Below are 20,879 nucleotides of genomic sequence, written 5' to 3' on the forward strand. Positions count from 1 at the left end.
CCGACCTTGCTGTTCAAACTGTCTTTGCAGTCCAATGCATTAAGCTGCAGCACCACACCAAGACTCCAGGACTCCTATAGTTTAGTATGAAGACAGTGTAATGTGTTCTTTTATATGGAAATTACTGAATCATTTATTAATCCAATGCAAAAACTTTAACCAGATAGCAAAATAAAATATTATAGACATTATATTAGAAAATTTTAATGTGAGATAACAGATGATTTAATACAGAGGTATATTTGCCTCCTACTGTATTACCTACCCTTTTCCTGAATTTTGAGAGAGTATATTGACCCATATAGCGGAATTCCTTTTAGACACTATATAATTTTTGGTCTCAGTAAATATTTTTTACTGTCTATGATTAAATATGATGTTTTCTATATTTTGCTGACTACACATTAATGTTTAATGAGGCACTATTTCTGGGCTTGATAAGATAAGCTTTGGATTACTAACCGCTAGGTCAGTAGTTCAAACCACCAGTTGTTCCTTGAAAACCCCATACAGGGTAGTTGAGTCAGAACCAACTCGACGGCATTTAACAATTTCTGGCCACATGACAAGACTTGTAATGGGAGTTTCTCACAACTGTATATTGTTGTTTCATGCCGCTGAGCTGCTTCAGACACAGTGACCTTACATAACTGAGTGAAACACCGCCTGATCCGATACCAGGCTCTGTGAGCTCACTGTTGCAGCCAATGTTTCAATTCATCTCGCTGAAGCTCTTTTTGCTGATCCTGTATTTTTTACAAGCAGGATGTCCTTCTAAGGTTTGGTGCCTCCTGATACACAAGTCTTGAAAGAAATATAACCAAAGTGCCCCTTGGTGATACGGGGTTTCACACAAATATAAACTCACACAAATGCACTTTTCCCAATATTTGAGGATTTTTGTATACACGTAAAACTTCCAGTACCACAGAAGTGAACAAAATTGACAGTAGTAAGAAAAACACCCTGGACATGAAAATGCTGTTCATTTGAACACACATGGATGAGTACTGTGAAAAGCTAGTTTGGCAGAAGTATCTCTGGATTGTACTCCTTTCCTTTAACCATTAATTAGCTTCATGCATATTTGCTCTTTTCTTCCAAAAGGCTACTTTCTCCCTGGCTTTCGGCAATCTTTTTTTTTTTTTCCCCCCGGTAGTATTTTTATAATTTTCTTCAAGAATGGTCTTCTGTAGGGAGCCTTCCTTTGTGTTCTCTTTATATTTAATACTTAGTCATGTCTATGAGGGGACTTCAAAGGGCCATGGAAAAATGGAATCAAAAGACATGGAATTTTCCTACAAATTTTCTGAAGCCCCCTTATATAGTTTGGATCCATTTGCTTCATTCAGTTCTTTTTCAACCTTGATTTTTAAAAAAATACATTTGTGTGATTTTACTACAGACATCAATTTCTTATAATCGGCTTCACTGTTTTCTACCTTTCAGATATTGCTGTCTTATTGGCAAAGATTTGGGGATCGACTTTTTTTGGCACCTGTGTTAACAATCCCAAACAGATTTTGCACTTACCTTCTTTTCTTTATTTACTAGAAAAGTATTATTTGAGCACCTATTACATGTAACACATTTTTAGTGACAGTACAAATACCCTCCACTTTTAGAAAATTCACTTTAAGCCACTTCACTTTTACAAAGGACCCACATTAGTACCTGTTTCTGCTAACTGAAAGAAATCCAAAGAGGACTTTTGCTTTTATTGAAAAAAAGGCAAGGGGCAGGCTTACATGGTATATCCTTTGGTTGGTTGATAATTCATGGAGGGGATTGTAACCATGGCAATGAAAAGATATACGATAAGATGAACGTAAAGCTAAGGTTCTCCCATGTAAACTATCACATAATTTACAATAAAACAAAACAAAAAAGGCAAAAAGCAAAATTAGTGTTCAGAATTTTTTTGCAGTAAGTTTTAGTCAATGAACATCCCTGCAACAAAAGTGATGTGGTCAACACACCATCTCAGCATCAAGCCACCATAAATTTGAACTGTGTCGGTGGACACTACATGCTAATGTTATTTTAGGCTTTATTTCTTATTTGGTATGACTTCGTAGAATGTTTTCTGGGTCTGGGAATGTTCACAGTTTTTTTCCCATAGAAATTAACGATAATGGCTTCTTCACTTTACACCATTTCAGTTTATGAAAAGATTTCATGGGACACCTGTACTTTTGGAAAGTGTATTGAGTTTCCTTCTTTAACTCATTCAACTAATGAGGAATCAGGAAACTTGAATAGCAAGTCTACACTTTATTTGCTGGTTACCTGAACTTGAAAAGAACCTAATGGTGAATGTGAGAAAGCAGTCTCGGGAACATACCCATGATTAGTCCGCCAACCTCTTTTTACAGGCAAAGAAATGGACGTGCCTGTTAATGGTTCGTCAGTTCAGACATGTCCTGTTTCACAGTTTTGGTCCTGAGAAGCTGAGACCCAAACATAACTTACCGGCCCAAAGTCAGATAACTCTTAATTCTGAGTTCAGTGTTTTCCAAGCTTATGAAATAATGTCCCCTAGGGAGGCCTTCTTGGGAGCTACTGAGGTAGAATATTTCCAATTCAGATGGCATTGGAACATTCTGGGTTTGAGTCCTTACTCCTTCATTTACTGGTTATATTTGTACTCCCTGAGTTTTGGTTTCCTCATTTGTAAACTTATGGTCGATATTAACCTACTTCAGTTTGAACTTTAAGGTTGGTGGTTCAAGCTCACCAGCTGCTCCTTGGAAACCCTATACAGGGTCAGCTATGGGTTGGAACTGACTCTATGGCACTTAATAACAACATAATGTACCTCTAAAGATAAAACAGGTACAAACAGAAATGCCTCGTACACTAGGCAGTTAATCAAGCGTAGCCCTCCTCCACGTTTTTCTCCCTGCAACTATGCCTACAGAACAAAGAAGTTGGGAAACTAGTTAACCTTGACTAATGGTGTAAGAGGGAACCCTCTCCAACTGCGCTATGCCATGCTGACTTTACATGTATATCTTCTAGTTCATGTATGGCAGTATATATTATGGTATTAAAGTTCACATGAAACTCTTGGCCTGACCTACAAAGTGTTGAGGAACATAAAACAGTTTGGTTATCTCTCTAGGTACTAGGCCAATATCTGAGCAGTTGACTTATAAGCTGGGACTTACCTCTTTGGGTTGGTTGGGGTTTAAGGAAAATTCTGGGTTTTGCTCAGTGCTGAGTGTATCTGGTGCAAGAATTTGTGCCATGGACTCATCACATGTGCTTATTCTCCCATCTGCCTTCTGTATAGATACAAATGACAGTCAGAATACTTCCTGCTCTGCTACCACACAGCCAATCTTCCTGTGCCTGCTCATTTTACAAACAGCCTGCTTGAAAAAAACACCCAGAGAACCCAGGTTCATTTGGAAAACAAAAATCAGCTTCCTCAGGAGGTTTAACTTTATTTGAAAGACTTAAATTTTCCAAAGCTCTTTAGTTAATAAACAGCACACAGGGGCATTTTAGATGTATGAATTTAAATAGTTATTATAAGAATTATGATTGTTTTTGTTAACTGCTGTCAAGTCGGTTCAGTGACCCTATGTAGCATTTCCAAGGCTGTAAATTTTTGTGGGAGCAGAAAGCTTCATCTTTCTCTCACAAGAGTTCAAAGTAAACAAGATTATATTGTATAATAATATCATTATATCATTATATGATCAAAGCTATATTTCAAATAATAGGGAAAGAGAAGTTTATTAAGTTTGTGGACACCTAACTAAACATTTCATGGAAGAATGTAACTAAATCCTTAACACAAGAATTTTAGTTGTATTAAAAATATTTTAATATAATATAAAAGGTTATATACCATAAAAAGTCTAGGAAAAAATATGAGTTAATCATGGTTTAATCTTGTGGTGGAGAAGGACTTTAAAGCATGACAGTGAAGCATTGATAAAAATAAAACATAGTAAAAAACACCATAACCTAAAAGAGAAAAGACAAACTGGAATAATTATCTATGAAGTATTAATATCCTTACTATACGAATGACTATTATAGATCAACAAGCAAAAAATCCATCTCTATGTAGAAAAATAGTCAAATGTTATGAATAAGCAATTCAAAATGAAGAATTACAAAAGTCAACATATATCTGAAGAGATATTCAACTTTCTTCATCTACAACTTCAGTTTAACACTGGCTAAATATGGCTAGACGTCCTGGCGTGGCACTGTGGGTTAATACACTGGACTGCAAAGTTGAGTTTGAACTGCAGAGTAAATGGTTCAAGCCCACCAGCTACTCCTTGGAAACCCTATATAGGGTTGCTATGGGTTGGAGCCGACTCAATGGCACTTAGCAACAACATAAAGTATCAACTTGGGTCAGGATATAGGCACTTCTATATATTCTTGTAAGGAGCTGTGGTAGCATAGTGGTTACGAATCAGGCTGCTAACCTCAAGGTCGGCAGTTCAAAACTACCAGCTGTTCCGTGGGAGAAAGATGAGACTTTCTGCTCCCGTAAAGATTTGCAGCCTTGAAAACCCTGTGCAGGAACACTATGAGTCGGAACCGACTCCACAGTACTTAATAACAAATATATTTTGGTAGGAATAAAGTTGGCAGAATTGTCCTGGAGGGCATTTCAGCAAGGTAAGCCATATTTAAAATATATGTAAAACTAGACCTAGCAATCCTACTTCTAAGATTAACCAAAGTTAAGCAACAGGGAAATGACATATACACAAATAATTAACAGTGTATTTGGAAGAGCTCCAATCATGTCATTAGTCAATCTTGATTCCAAGCTGTGTTATCTTGAGCTTAGAGACTTAGTTACTTCACCTTTAAAGTAGTAATAAAACCTACCTCACCTGTGCTTGTGATTATTAAACAAGATGAGGTAAATAAAGTGTTTAGTAGTTCCTAACAAAGTACTAGTTGTTTTCAGAACCTTCAACTGAAACTAATAACTGCTAAATTAATCAGGAAGTAAAGGTAAAGATTAGATACAATTGCATAAGTAGATTTGGATCATGGAAAGTCTAGAAAGCGAGGCTAAGAACTCTGTCTCTCATGCAGTAGAAAATGCAACTCTGTGAAGGGTTTTAAGCTTCATCTAGCATGAATTGTATGGGACACTCTAGGAAAGATGGCTGGGGGTTTAAAACCAATTAGAAGGCTACTATAAACGTACAGAGAAGTCACAAATACCTAGAATAGGATGATGACAAAAACAATGGAAAGGAAGGGAAGGATGCAAAGATCGAATGGACATTATTTGATCAGTGATTGACTGTGAAAGGTAAGGAACACGGAGGCACGTAAAATGACTCTGAAGTTCATCTTTGACTCTGGTGCCATTAGCAGGCATTGAAAACTCTGGAGGAAGGGCAAGCTGTGAAGGAAGAGTTGGTAAAATATTTGAGATGAATAAAATACATTCAGCTAGAGAAGTCTATTAGGAAGCAAGGAGTGTTGAACAGACCCAGGGAAAAGTCAAGGCTAGAGATTTGATCCAAGAACCACCGAGAAAATGGCAAACCTGTGGGAGAAGGAGTCTCCAGGAGAGAAAACAGACAGAAGGAAGCGTATATAATACAGGGGGAATACCTAAAATTGGAGATGGAAGAGAAAAAGAGGCAAGAGAAGGAGATGGAGGAAGATTTGGAGGTAGAAGATGCAGGTAAGTGCAGAATAAAATAATTCAAAGGAGCACTGCATTTCAATGAGTGGTCTAATGCTGAAGAAATCAAATCAACAAGGATTAAAGGGTAAAAGGACAACAAATTGGTGTTCCCATGGTCTATGGTGATTAGAAAGTATTTTGAGTAGAGCCAGGGGCAGAAGCTAGATTACAAAAGGGGCTAATGAAATGGAGTACCCAATAAAGACATTTATTAGTAAATCAAAGTGGAGTCACAGTAACTGACATGAGATGTCAGATCAAAACATTCAATTCATTACAATGCCATATGGAACCCAGTACAGAATAGAGAAATCTGTAATATTCTTGCCATTCATGAAATTGTGTCAGTCACATGCATAAAACTGTAATAAGTCATAATTGAGGTTCAGAAAACAAAGAGAAAAAGACAGCAATTTCCCTGGTGGCTTCTTTGAAGAGGTAGAAGTAGAGCTGGACCTTTGAGAGTTGGCAGGACGTATACAGACTCATAGGGAAAGAAGGGCATTCCAAGGATGCAATGCATTTTCTGATGAGCAATTAAAGACGAGGCTAGGATGTGGAATGGGCCTTCGTTTGGAGGGGTAAGGTCATGAGGAGCAAGCATTTTAGATGTGGGGTAACCTGAGCACTTCTGAAGTGGAGGAAGGAACCTGCCAAGAGGCAGAGACTCAGGATGCGTGTACAAGGAGAGCATGGTACCAGTGATTAATGAAAGGATTAGCACAAGACCTGGGGAGAAGGTTTAGCCCTGGACAAGAGGCAGGAAGGAGATTTTGTGAAGATACAGAGATCTGTTAGGAATGAAAGTATGATACTGTTTTCAGCATCACCTTATACAGATTTTCTACAGTGAAGGCATTTGCCCTCTATTTTGAGAGACTGGAGATTTAGAGAGTCACAAGGAACAAAATTACCTTGTTTTAGTGATTTATCTTAATCTTATACACTATTTTGCTTTGCTTTTTAAAAAAATAAGATTATGGGGAGATCTCACCCCCTCCTCAGTTTTCAAGAGGACACATGTTAAGTGCTCTGAGCGAACGCTGTGGTCAAACTTTTAGGTGTTCGTCTGAGTTATCTGTTTTGTTAGTTTGTATTCCTCAGAAAAAAATCAGTCCTTACAATCAATGAACATGCAGCAGAGATGCAAATAATACGCAGGTATTTGGCTATCATTACATTTTGCTGAGGTGATGAGGAGCAGCTTAAAATTTTCAGCCTAATTCCTTCCTAAGTATACTTCCAAACAAGATGGTGTTTTCCTTCATGTTATTATCCCTCTCTTTCATTCCGTATCTGGGCTACAAGTTGGCATCTTAGAGGCTTGAAAAGTGCCATTTGAAAACCAAATAAAGGTAAAGGGGTAGAGAGAGAGCAGAGTTAACATGGAAGGGTAGACAAGAAGACTGCCCTTCCCCAACTCTAACATAACCAGCATTACCTGAATGATGGTTCCAGAAGATGAGGATGTTCTGTCTTCCTCCTTGTCCTTGTCATGCTCCCAGAGTAAAGACCAAGACCTGGCAGGTGGCTCTGCTTTCTTATCTCCATTCTAATATAGCAATCAATTGATTAGCAAAGAGAAAGAGATTTCCTACATCATAACCAGCACTCTACTTCCCTCGATGATACAAATTTCATGTTTCCAATCAGTGTAACTGGAGCCCTTAATTCCACCTCTGCCTCTAGTTTTCCTTTATTTCTTCTAAATCATGTGATGGCCCTGCCTGCAGCCTAAAAAAAAGGTGTACCCCTTGGGAAGGATCTTTAAAAACCAGTCACAAAAAAAGGGATCTTCAAAAACCAGGGCTCTAGGAATTTAAACAACTGTGGTAAATACAATCTTAAACGTTATCTTTAAACTGGTGTGATGAATAATTTTTAATGGCCACAGATAAATGGATATTATAAAGTTATCAGCTCAAAGATAAACACGTCTCTAATTGAAGTCATACTGATGTGTACTCTTTTGAACTCCAGTATCTCTTCTATCTCATAATTCTCTCTACCATAAAGAAGCTTAATCAGAATATCGTCTGATACTATGAATAGAACTGCTCCATAGCATATAGTGTTGTGGAGATTTTTGGGGTTTTTTTTGGCTGTAATCTTTATAGAAGCAGATCACGAAGACTTCCCACCATGGTACCATTGTGTGGGTTTGAATCACAAACCTTTACGTTAGTTGTTGTTGTTAAGTGTCACCGACTCAGTTTTGGCTCACAATGACCCTTTATAGGGTTTCCATGGAGTAGCTAGTGGATCTGAATTGCCATCCTTGAAGTTCAAACCAACCTTGCGTTCCAGTGCATTACCCTGCAGTGCCACACCAGGACTCCTTCTACCACCTAGAGACCTTACCAGAGAAGCAAAGCAATGGAATTCTATAGGAAAAGAGATCTGCTCTGTGTCACAATGGGGCGATTTACTGACCTATCAAATGAGCATGAAAGTATCCGGTGTTTATATGAAGGGGCTCCAAAAAGTTCCCAGAAAAATGGAATTAAAAGATAATGGAACTTTTCCATGAACTTTCTGAAGCCCCCATGAGATATAAGAATGATAAGTTGCTGTGATTTAAAAATTTTTTTGTAAATGACCCACTAATTTTGTGCTTATAAAAAACATGATTATAATTAAATATATGTAACAAAATTAAAGAGGAGTTCCAAAATGTTCATGGAAAAATTCCATTCTCTTTAAATTCTATTTTTCCATGAACTTTGTGACGTCCCTTGTATGTAACAAACATTTCAACCACTGCCACTTGACCATTAACTACATTCACCAGGCAACAATCATCACTATCTATTTCTAATATTCATCTTAAAATGAAAACTCTGTACCCCTTATTCACTATCCCCTTCCCACCCATCCCACCAGGTAACCATGAACAGACCTGGGTCTCTGGACATTGGCCTACTGTGGAAGACCCACTCTTCATCTTTAAAGTATGAAATGAAATCTGTGTCAGGAAACATCCTGATCGTACCTCATTCTACGAGTTATAATGAAGTAGTAGGAATTAGTACTATTAGTTGCTAACCTAACTCTTCATGTCCTTGGCAGTCCTGTTTCAGGCTAAAACATAATTCAACTACAAACCTTCACCCAATTTACAAGTAATTCAACTACGGAAAAATAAAGTTTCAAACAGTACACCAGGAGTGCTGAACAGCATATTCTCAAAACTTCAAAGTACTCAGAAGCCAGAATATTACAAAGAACTTCATCTTCTCCCTCATGCCAGTAAGTGTGTCTGAATTACATTCATCTCACTTTCACGGGCAGAAATAGTTTTTGGACACACTTGAACAATGTTAATAGCATAAGGGAGCTACTTCCATCACTTATAAAATATCCGCACTAATCTGAAAAAAGCTCTAGGTTTCTATTCATTTGAAAATCTTTTTATTGATCTGCTTTCAAAGATTTCAATTGTAACAAATTTTTATCGTGAAAGTTAGTTTCCTTACTTCACTCTTCACGGAGCCTTCCTCAGCCTCTTCCACAACGGCGGGCAGGAGAGACATGGAGCCCCTTCTGTTCAGCTGAAGGACACAGCACAAGAACACTTACAGCCGGCCATCACACGATCCTTGCCTGGCCACATTTTTGTGTGGCTAATTTTTTACTCACTTTATCCAAGATGCCCATCCACATAAGCAGCCTCCATGTCCGGCACCTTTCAGTGCATGTGATCAAATGCCTGACTTCATCAAATCTCAGATCCCTTTTATCTGCATTGCCTCCACCAACCCCTCTTCCAAACAATTCAAGAATGTGATTCATGAACATGGGTGCAGCACAGATTTAGAGAAGTGCTGTACCCCAGTTTTGAATCTGCAATGGGCTACCTTTTCATTAAGAAGATACTTCAAAGGGTGGCTTCCTATCTACCTGCCCATGGAATTTCATAAGCACATTATTAAATAACCTGGCTGTAAGAATTCTGGATGGAGTCCAGAACACACCCTGAAGATTTATATTCACTAGTAAACAATCTCAAGTGGCATAGTTCTAGTTTTCAAATTCCTTTACTATAGACCACAGACTTAAGATGCCACAGAGTTTTCAGGTGAAAACCATGGACAGTAGAGTAATGGGACCAACAATCAGACTTACCCTCCACTCAGAAACATCCCTCTCGACCACTCCACCCTCTTCTGGTACTGCAGCTGACAGCATTTCTTTTTCTAATTCTTCTTGTTCTTGCTTCAGATGCTGATGAAGGTTTAGTACCGCAGCCTTCAAGTTCACCAATAGGTCTTCTTTTTTCTGGTTTAGACTCAGAATTTGCTCTTCCATATGGTTCATTTCTCTCTGTGAAGAAAAAGCCTTTTCACCATTTTGGCAAGTTTGAGGCCTTTGATTATCCACAGGAGTCTGCTTCCTGGGATAAAAGGAATTAAACTTTTTCTATGCTGTCTGGTTTGCAGAGCTAGGAGCTCATTTCTGGTATAGTATAGTATCCTGGCTGTATTTCCAAATAACCTGTGGAGGCGTTGTAACCAATAGGATGGCTTAGCCCCACCCAGAATCTCTGGGGGTTGAGCTCTATGGGTAGCTGCAGTCTGGGGTGCTCAAGTGGGGCAGACAATCACACTCTAGCAGCTGTCTGCCATAGGACTGACTGGACAGGATCTGCGGAGTCAGTCCCAGGAACCTGAACTTCAACACATTCTCCAGGAGATTCTTAGGCAGACTAATGTTTGTGAATCAAGGTTATCAATCTTACACTTTAATTAATGGCTTTGAGGTTCCTGATACTACTGAATTCATTAACTTTTTACTCACAGTTGAAATCTCCTACCCAATGGAAATAAATACATAAATAGCAGTAATACTATGAAGTATATCTTCCTATAGGACTGATGGACAACTGATTCCAAGCTTTATGTTACCTAAAAAAAATTATTATACATGGTAGGCATGCCCACTATTCTAAGAGGATTACAGACTTATAGAATCAAATCTATTTTACAGATATTTAATTACTAATTTTTATAGAGAAATTTAATATTTCTATATTTTATATAATTTAATAACAGCTCTTACAAACAAGTGTTCTGAAGGCTAGAGAGAAGAGAAAGAAAGCGATTTGTCTATAGCTGCAACTATTCAAAAACAGACTACAAACACCCACCTCCCCCAGACCCCTCCTGCACACATTCTTAGGCCAATAAAACTATTCGGCATGAAGTCAAACTCCTGTGATTGCTTTTGAGAGACGATACCTGTCTGAATTAATTATAAATTGTGGTTTAAGTTCCATATTTCAATAGATACTAAATTTCAGAGGTGCAGTGTCTCCCAACAAAAACACTACAATCATTAGAACAAGACTCATGAGACACTGTAGACTGCCAAGCACAACATTATAGAGGAACATTAGGGCATGGAGCTGTGATTCTCAAAGTGGTCCACAGTCTGTGAGCCCAAGATTATTTTCATCACACTACTAAAACAAAGGAGCCCTGGTAGCATAGCGGATTATGAGCTGGGCTGCTAACCACGAGGTCAAGTAGTTCAAATCTAGTAGTCACTCCACAGGAGAAAGATGAGGCTTTCTGCTCCTGTAAAGATTTACAGCCTCGGAAACCCTATACAGGGTTGCTATGAGTTAAAACCAACTCACTCCATGGCACCTAACAACCACCACCACTAAGACAACACTGCCTCTTTTACTGCAATGGTATTGCATGGAGACACAGAAGGAATGAGGGTAAAAGTTTTGGCACCTTATCACAAATCAAGGTAGTGGTTGTGTGCCATCAAGTCACAGCGACCCTGCATAGAGTTTCTGTGGCTGTAAATCTCTAAAGGAGCAGAAAGTTTCATCTTTCTTCCGAGATCAACTGGTAGATTTGAACTGCTGATTTTGGGATCAGTAGTCCAGTTCATATTCCACTATGTTACCAGTGCTCCTTAAACCAAGATAGGGGTATCAATTTTATACTGTATTCTTCACTGTCATGTCTGTGTACTTGTAGTTTCAAAATTGCCAGTTTCATTTTTAAATTTCCAACACATCTTTTTAAGAGTCTGTGTGACAAAATGGAAAGTATGTATACAGTACTTCTGCTGCATACAAAGGATGATAGTTGCAGAAATGCATTTGTGTGATGAATGGCCAGCTGAACTAGTTTTTGTTTTCTCTTTCTCTCTCTTCTGGTAGTGTCACTTTTATTTAAAATAACAAATGGCAAACATTACTTACACATTTAAATACTAAACTATTTTTCTGAAGAGACAGATGGTGCTATTGATAAGATTTTTTTGATAATCACCTAATGAAATATCCTGGTGTGGTGCTCTGGGTTAATGTGCTGGACTGCAAAGTCGTCTTGAACCACAAGGTTGGTGATTCAAGTTCACCAGCTGCTCAGAATCCTTACACAGGGTCGCTATGGGTTGGAACCAACTCGACAGCACTGAACAACAATGAAATGTGAAAGAATACTTTCCAAATGATCAAGCTTAATGTTGCAAATCATGCATGGCTGGAAGATGCATTCAAAGATTGAGAATGCTGTTGTTGTTATGTGCCGTGGAGTCAATTCTGACTCATAGCGACCCTATACACGAGCTGTAGATCTTTACGGGAGCAGAAAGGCACATCTTTGTCCCGTGGAACAGCTGGTAGTTTCGAATTGCTGATCTTGTGGTTCGCAGTCTAATTCATAATCACTACGCAGAGATTTTAATGGGATATATGAAATGGAGTATGTTAAAAGCTCACTGACATGCTTCGGTTTCTGTTTTACGACTACCACAGGCCAATTTTTAGTGTTGCTTCAAAAACAATGTCTACGACCACTCAAACAGGCTACTGAAATACTCCCCACTCTTTCAACTAGACATCTTTATCAGACTGATTATCTGCATATTTAAACCAAAACTATCTCAACAAATGGAATGCAGAAGTAGGTGAGAATCTAGTTGTCTTCTATTAAGCCAGATATAAAAAAAAATTTGCAAAAATGTACAAGACTATGATTCTTCTCACTACCTTTTGTAATTTTCATAAAAACGTTATTTATATTAGAATATAATGGGTGTATTATTATTTTAAAGTAAATATATTTTAAGCTCCTTAGCTTTAATTTCTATACTGATAGACAGAATTCATGTTTTGTTTAGGGAAAAAAAAAAATTTCTTTGGAATCCTTGGTAAATTTTTAGTATAAAGAGAAATTTGATGTTTTTACAATATAAAGTCACCCACACTGACCGCCTTAATGGGTCACTAGCTGTGTCACTGTGTACGCCTCTCAACTGCACTTAAATGTTAGTACTTGTCATAGGTCTCCCTTGCTTTGATCACCATACCAATTGTTGCAATCGCAGGAAAAACACAGCTCTCTCACATACGCTGGCAAACAATCAGGCTTCAGGCTTTTCATTTAGAAGTATTCATTCAAACACAGAGCGTGAAACATCTCTGGCAGTAGAGGTTTACACATAACTGAGTCTAGGGGACACCGTGCAACATGACATGACCAATTAAACATGTAAACACTGCTTAGTATATGGAACTCTTCATTGTAACAGTGTTCCGGATTTCTACCTCCAAAAGCCTAGCCTACCCACACCTTCTGAACCTCTATTCCCAAAAGCTAGCCAGAAAGTCATGGAAATTCAGAACACAGTGCACTAAGCTGATACTCCATATGTCCCTGAAGGGTTTTCCATTAAGGAAGCAGGTGAAGCAGGTGTGCTCCACTTTCTGGGGACAGGATTGTCCAACCAACAAAGAGATAACAGCTTCTCAGGGGGTCTATAATTTTATAATCTTTAATTTACGATAATTAGAAAATCAATTATTTCATGATACAGAAATGGAAAGGATAAACATGCAGAAAATACTTTCAAATTGAAGAGTTAGGTAGGAAATGCACTGTACCAACACCAACAAAAGCTTTCTGACACCAAGAGTGATTGTTGAATGAATTGACAGACGGAAGAATGAATGAAAAAAACATACCTGTACTTGTGGCAGATTGGCAGCTTGGTCTAGTGACATATGTTCAAGGGAGAACTTAGTTGAATAATTATTTAAGATCTCTTTCAAATGTTCTATTTCTTCATCACATTCATTAAGCTGTTTTATGACTATCTAGAAGGCACCAAAAAATAAAAAGGAAGAAGAGCCTTAACAAGGATTTAGCTCTAGATTGATGGTTACTTCCAAAGTCTTTCCTGCTTTCCTGGGTGGTACAAAGACCTAATGCACTTGGTTGCTAAATGTGAAGTTGGAATTTTGAATCCACCCAGGCTGCATAAAAAAAAGCCTAGTAACCCACTTCTAAAAAATGAGAACTCAGTGGAGCACAGTTCTACTGACACACTTGGGGTCACCATGAGTTGGAACTGAATGGGCGGCAAGAGGTCTTTAAATTAAAATTTTGATCCTGTCAGAAGTTCCAAACAGCTACAGAAAATATGTACCCAGGCAGTGATTATCAGGAAACGGTAAGTTAAATACAGACAACGTTTTTGGAAAGCTGACCCCTTATCTAGTACTACCACACACAGGGCACCATATTCAGTGCTTGGAGTACAGTTGGATACCCTTCAGCTCTTAGGTACTTCTAGAATAGCGAGCTTAGGTTTTACAACATGTTAATATGAAGTTGTTGAGATTGATAAAATTATGGCATACCAAACAGACTATTGTTAATGCATACTCCCTTTAGGTCTTCCCAATGACTTGGGATAGAAAGGGCATGTGATTCAAATCATCCTGACAGTACTGCTGATGAATTTCCCCAATCTAGCTGCATCTTCCCCTGGGATCAGTGATAACCATTTTATGAGCCAGAAGAAAGGGATCAAGCTCAGTCTGAATTTGCAAAGTAAGTTAAAACTATTAACAACAGTACCTGAAATCTAGTGTCATGGGATAAGCTGAGCTCAAATTGGTTTGTAAACTGAATGATGCAATGTAAGTCTGAGGGATCACAAAAGGACAAATATTGTTATGTTCCCACTTATATGAAAAGTCTAGAAGAAGTAAATGTAGAGAGACAAATGTTTATTAGTGGTTACCAGGGACTGGTGAAAGGTATTATTATTTAAGGGTTACAGAACTTTTGTTTACAGTGATATTTGCAAATAGTGATATGGTTGTGCAACAGAGTGAATGTAATTAATTTCACTGTTTTGCTATGTATATTTTCCACAAGAATTTTTTTTTTTTTAAAGTATGATGGATGATGATAAGGAAATTGACTTCAAATGAAAATCTAATTACTTCCTTGATCTGTATCACAATCAGGCAAAACGCCTTCTCAAAGTATAACTTTTCTGGCCAAGATAGAATTCTTCCTTGTATTTTCTTTAATATGTAACCATGCTTTTAGCTGGAGGCTAGAAATTAATAACTATGTTTGCTGCACACACCTGGTCCCCAGCCTTCAATAATGAACTGCATCCCCTTATGTCCTTCCAAAGTAATCTGTCTTGCCTTCTACCACGAAAGTACTTACAGTAACCTAATGTTGGAATTAAAAAAAACGCACCATATTCTAATGATTTTTATTACCACTGGTTTACTTAGCTTTGAAACGTTTGAGGTGATATCTGATTTCTACTAACACAATAAGATGGAAATTTTCAGCAGCACAGTTTGATACCTAACTTGGCACAAAATATAATTTCCTATGCCATTTCCCTCTTCCAGCATGTGGAGAAGCCACTTTAAAACATACTTAGGGTTGTTTTTTTTCTTTTCTTCACCAGACACCAATAAAGAATAGCAAGATTTAAAATAATAGATCAAATTTTATATTCTTTCCTTTTTCCTTCTTTTTATATTAAAAAGCAAAAAATCAGTACATTGAGTTCCAGACCTTTTTTCTCCCTGGAGTGTTAGGAGATGAAGCTGGTTATCCACAGCCAGGCGAGACAGAGAGTGAGCTGAAACTCAAACCAGGGAATATAATATCCTCAAATCTTAGGAGAAAAAAGAGTGACCATCCAAATTGCGAAAGACATTTAAGAGGTAGAGTGATATAGTAGTTTTCTTATAATCAGATGGTAGTCAGGAAGGGAGTCCTGATGTGATGATGCTGTACTTGCAGGATAATGTGCTGGACCACAAGGTCAGTTTGAGTCACAAGGGCAATGGTTCAAACTCAACAGTCACTCCTTGGAAACCCTATACAAGGTTGCTATGAGTCAGAATCAACTCGATGACACTTAATAAGAAGTTAGGAAGGGAAGACAAACAGCCCTTTCTCCCTAAATGGACCCATCTCATCAAGAAAGGCAGGATGGAGAGGGCTACCAGCTACCAAGAGGCCTGGGAAGTCTGGAATTTAAGGCTCTTTCAGCAACTTTCTGATCTTATGGGAGTGGTTGTTGATCTAGGTAAACAAAATAAAATGTGTTTCAACCTAATGGAGTCCTGGCGTGGCGCTGGACTATTAAGCACAAGGTTGGTGGTTCAAACTCACCAGGCGTTTCTCAGAAACCCTATACAGGGTACTATGAGTAGGAAGCAACTTGATGGCACTTAACAAAAATCTAACAACAATTCTTAACTTGAGATTCTTCAATTTAAAGCATGATACTAAGAGTTTAGAAACACTCATTCTTGTCCTGTCTGTGCACAGATAGTCAACACACAAATGAACTCTGGGGTCTGCTAGCAAGCCACTTAACTCTCTGGCACTTGGTTCTGTCCACGCAAACAGGACATAGATGACAAAGTGCCTATTCTATCTGTATCACATGTTTGGGAATAAAATGAAATGATTAATCGGAAAGTGGCTGAAATGTGCAGGAATTATGTTGATGATCACTGTCTATCTTGTGAGCTGGAAAAAGCCTTCTTTTCTGGGTTTGTATCTTTCCACAGCACTTAATGCACAACCAGGTGATAAAACAGTAATGCACTTGGCCATTTACTGAAAGGTTGTTGGTTTGACCCCAGCCAGCAATGTTACAGTATAGTCTTCTACAAAGATGACAAAACTCTATGGGGGCAGTTCACCATGAGCAGAGTTCCTCTGTAGAACCCGCTTGAAGGCACCAACAGAAACCGCCTTATCCTTATATCCACGTAGGTCTTCTGTGACTATGGAAGTGACTATAACTAGGCTTTAATATCTTCAGCCAGCACAAGGGTAAAAACTGAGAAAAACTGTCTTAGTCCCATTTGAGAAAGAGGAAAAGAAAGCCTCACATTTCAAGTACAAGCTCCAGGACAGCAGTTCTGGAAGAGACCAAGAGCCAGCATACGTAGTATCTTATTGCCATGGGAAGCTGATCTGCCATTTACCAAAAATGACAGCAAAGCCAGCTTTTACTGAGCATTTTCATCAAACAAGTAGTACATTAGCATACATTGCTCACCTTTAATAATTCGTTCTGTTCTTGAGTCACATTTTCCAACAGTTTTATATCTTGTAAAAGCTGATTTGTTCGCTGAAACACAGGCAGAGGTTTCATGCCTTTCTGAGGTAACCTCAGTTCTGCTTGGTAAGACATGATCTCTGCAATGGTTTTCTTCATGGGACGTATATTTTCAAGTATGACCTGAATTATGAAAGAAGGAAAATGGCACATTAAACAAGGGGAGTTGGTTTGGTTGGTTGTGTGGTACGGAGTCGGTTCTGACTTACAGTGACCCTACATAGGGTTTCCGAGGCTGTAAATCATTACAGGAGCAAAAACCCTCATCTTTTCCCAGCAGAAAGGCTGGCAGTTTTGAACTACTGACCTTGAGGTTAGCAGTTTGACTCATAACCACTATGCTATCAGAGCTCCTTACAAAAAAAAAAAGTGGGGGGCGTGGGTGTGCTGATAAAATACATTATTTAAAATGGAAATACTATAAAATTTTGTCTTTATAGTTCACTTTTTAAACATTCCCTTAGTTCAGATTTAAAAGAACTATTGTATTATTTATGATCTGGTACTTAAAGGCCTTTTAAAAGACTGGTTAGGCTGAGAGTAACCTATCAGCAAATAAATTATCCCTTTGGACAACCCTTTTCTTCATTCCCTCTCTTCTCTCTCTGTGGAACTGCTGTATTACTTTGTGTATTGTCGCTAAGCTCTCAGCTATGTTAGGCTAAGTATTCCATCTTACTCGTGTTCATAAAACCAAAACCTAGCACACATGGCTCTCCACATGTTATTGTTGCTATTAAGTGCTGTCAAGTGAGTTCCAACTTACAGCAACCTTGGCCTCAAAAAAGGCTTACTAAATTGAACTCAACTGTCCTATCAGAGTTTATGAGTCCTAGAAAAATAGTATTATTATATTTTTCTTTAATATCCATTCTGGTATGGCACTGTAAGATAAACACTGGCCTGTAAACCACAAGGTTGGTGGTTCAAACCCATTAGCTGCTCCTTGGTAATTCTATACAGAGTTGTTATGAGTCAGAACTGATTCTATGGCAATTAGCAACAACAACAATCCACAGAAATCTGGATTTACATAACCAGTAATTAGAAAGGCTTACCGTCATACCTCAGAGCTATTGCAGATTTGGTTCCAGACCAGTGCAATAGAGTAAATACCACAACAAAATGAGTCACATGAATTTACTGGTTTCCCAGTGCATATAAGAGTTATATTTACACTATACTGTAGCCTATTAAACGTGCAATAGCATGAGAAGATTTGGAATATAGTGAGAATCACTAAACTATGACACAGAGACACGAAGTGGGCACTCGTTGTTGGAAAAAGGTGTCAGTACTCCTGTTCAATGCAGGGTTGCCACAAACCTTCAATTTGTACAAAACAAAGTATCTGCAAAGTACAGTAAGTGAGGTAGGGTTGTATTTACTTTACTAAACACTTCATACATATCATTTCAGTTAATTCTCACATCTGCCCAGGAAGGGAGGTTATCATGACCTCATTTCACACATAAGAAAACTGAGTTCTGGGAATGAAGAGGACCCAGAAAAGGTTTGCTGCAAGAGACAGGGCTGGGATTAAAACCAGGGAGTGCCTGATTTGAGGCACTAAACTAAATGGGGAATTGATGTTTGTCCACTGCTTAGTATATTCCAGTTCCTGTGCTATTGTTGTGAAGTGCCGTTGAGTTGATTCCAACCCATAGCAACCCTGTATAGGGTTTCCAAGGAGCAGCTGGTGAGCTTGAACTACCTTGCAGTTCAAACGACTTTGCCACATCAGGACTGGCTCCTACGGGAGGGGCTGTTAATAGAACTGTTCAATGTAATCAGCTCATATCAATTTCCAGGTATGAAAGATAGCCCAAGAAAAGTTAACTAATTGTTCAACAACACAGAGATGCTAAGCAGTGTACCTAGGACTACAACCTAGTGCGCTCTGACTTAGATGCTCAGGTTCTTAGACTATTAAACACATGAATTCCCCTTAACATAAAAACTTCCAAACTTTCAAGTTACAAGAATAAATTCAATGAACAAACTTACCTCTAGGAAAATTATATAGATATTACTATGAATATGTTTTGAAATTATATTTATACACTCCAGCAGAATTAAGTTTTTTCAAACCACCCCACATTTTTACATATTTAAAAATAGACATAAGTATTATGAGAAAATATTTTAAACAATGACCCATGCTTACCTCCCCATGCTTAAGATTTTCTTCAGGTGAAAAATCAAATATTTCTTTAGATGACAGGATAGTTTTGATTTTTAAAACTTTCTTCTCCATTGATTTTACTTCAGTTTCAATAGCAACCACATCCTAGAATTTAAACAATAAGATGCTCATGAAGTATATTCATAATCTATAAAATACAATTTATTGCCATTAATTCTAGTCTCCTATTTAACCAAAAAATGTTTGCTACTTGTTTTTCTTAAAAACTGCCAAGTAGTTACTATACAAACAGTATTGATTGTTTTCAATAAAAATGTTATTCAATTAATAGTACTATTGTTGTTAAGTGCCGTTGAGTTGGTTCCAACTCATAGTGACCCTGTATAGGGTTTCCAAGGCGTTTTAAATCTTCGCAGGAGCAGAAACCCTCATCTTTCGCCTGGGAGCGGCTGGTGGGCTCAAACCAAGGACTTTATGATTCACAGCCTGGTGTTTATTGTATGGAATTACTACACTCCCCAATTAATAGTATACTACACTATAAAGAATTGCTTACTCCTAAGGGAGTTAAAAGTATTAAAAAGACAATTTTTAATACTCATACTATGAGAACAGAAGTAGCATGAAAACAAACCTTTGTGGTTTTTTTTTTTTTTTTTTTAGTAAGTTCTGAAGTATCTACAAACTCTTCAGATTTACCTTTGGAATGCACTTAAAAACCTGAATACAAGTGGGCCTGGCATTTATAAAATTCCCACCACTTTAAGTAAAATGATAAAGTCCTTCTTGGGAAAATATCACAAGGGCTGGATGACTGGATTTTCTTGCCAATTCCCTAAAGAACTGTTGCCATGCAGTGAGCCACTAAATAACTTTATAACTTACTCAAGTTAATTTAAGCAATGAATCATTTATCCATTGATTATTCTCTCAGTTTTTAGAACCTGGCCACAAGCATTAATGTGAAAATGCTACAAAGTATCAGTCAAAATACATTCTGAAGGGGAGGGGGGTTGGGGGAAGCGATGACAATAAAGGCACGAAGTGTCTGGCGTACAAGTTTTCAAGAGGGAGTTTAGTTTTCATCTTGTCTAGCCAGATTTGGTGAAAGGAGATGGGGATAAGATTCTTATGATTCAATAGTGAGTAATTGTTATCATGATTAATTGCAATTGTCACAACTGTAAAGGTAGCAGTTTTGTAACAAAAAGGGAAGAGTAGTTAATCTTATAATTCAGAAACAAAGGACCCTAGGATCATCAAGGGAGATGAGCACAAGGGGAATGTGGGACCCATCTGGAGAAGCAGCGACACCTGAGATGGAGACAGAGATAAGGACATGCAGAGGACTCTAGATTCATGGAAAGAGAAAGGCTGTGTGCTGGTGACCAGGAGGCAGGCTTGCAGAATGTACCCTATGGTTGTTTAAATGATCATACATGCCTGAGTGGTTTTTTTTTGCACATTAAAACAAAAACAAAAACAGAGGGAATAGAAGCAAATACTGCTGAATGATGATGCCTGGAGGGGACTGTAATCATTGCAATGAAATGAAATACGACAGGATGAATGTAAAGTCGATGTTCTCCCATGTAAACAATCACTTAATTCACAATAAAAACTTAA

At 38.0% G+C, this 20,879-nt stretch overlaps 1 protein-coding gene across 1 annotated transcript in view; it reads right to left on the reverse strand.

The window, feature by feature from the left end:
* SYNE2 (spectrin repeat containing, nuclear envelope 2) overlaps positions 1-20,879 on the reverse strand; it is a 366,194-nt gene that overhangs the window by 137,531 nt on the left and 207,784 nt on the right. Inside the window, exons 58-64 of the mRNA XM_006864568.1 lie at positions 19,275-19,397; positions 17,048-17,230; positions 13,674-13,805; positions 9,812-10,009; positions 9,163-9,237; positions 7,128-7,238; positions 3,171-3,287 (exon numbers count right to left, since the gene is read on the reverse strand). Of these exons, the coding sequence (XP_006864630.1) occupies positions 3,171-3,287; positions 7,128-7,238; positions 9,163-9,237; positions 9,812-10,009; positions 13,674-13,805; positions 17,048-17,230; positions 19,275-19,397 (939 nt within the window). The remainder of the gene's footprint in view (positions 1-3,170; positions 3,288-7,127; positions 7,239-9,162; positions 9,238-9,811; positions 10,010-13,673; positions 13,806-17,047; positions 17,231-19,274; positions 19,398-20,879) is intronic.

Source organism: Chrysochloris asiatica, unplaced genomic scaffold (assembly GCF_000296735.1).
Source record: "Chrysochloris asiatica unplaced genomic scaffold, ChrAsi1.0 scaffold00067, whole genome shotgun sequence".
In the NCBI taxonomy this organism is placed as follows: domain Eukaryota; kingdom Metazoa; phylum Chordata; class Mammalia; order Afrosoricida; family Chrysochloridae; genus Chrysochloris; species Chrysochloris asiatica.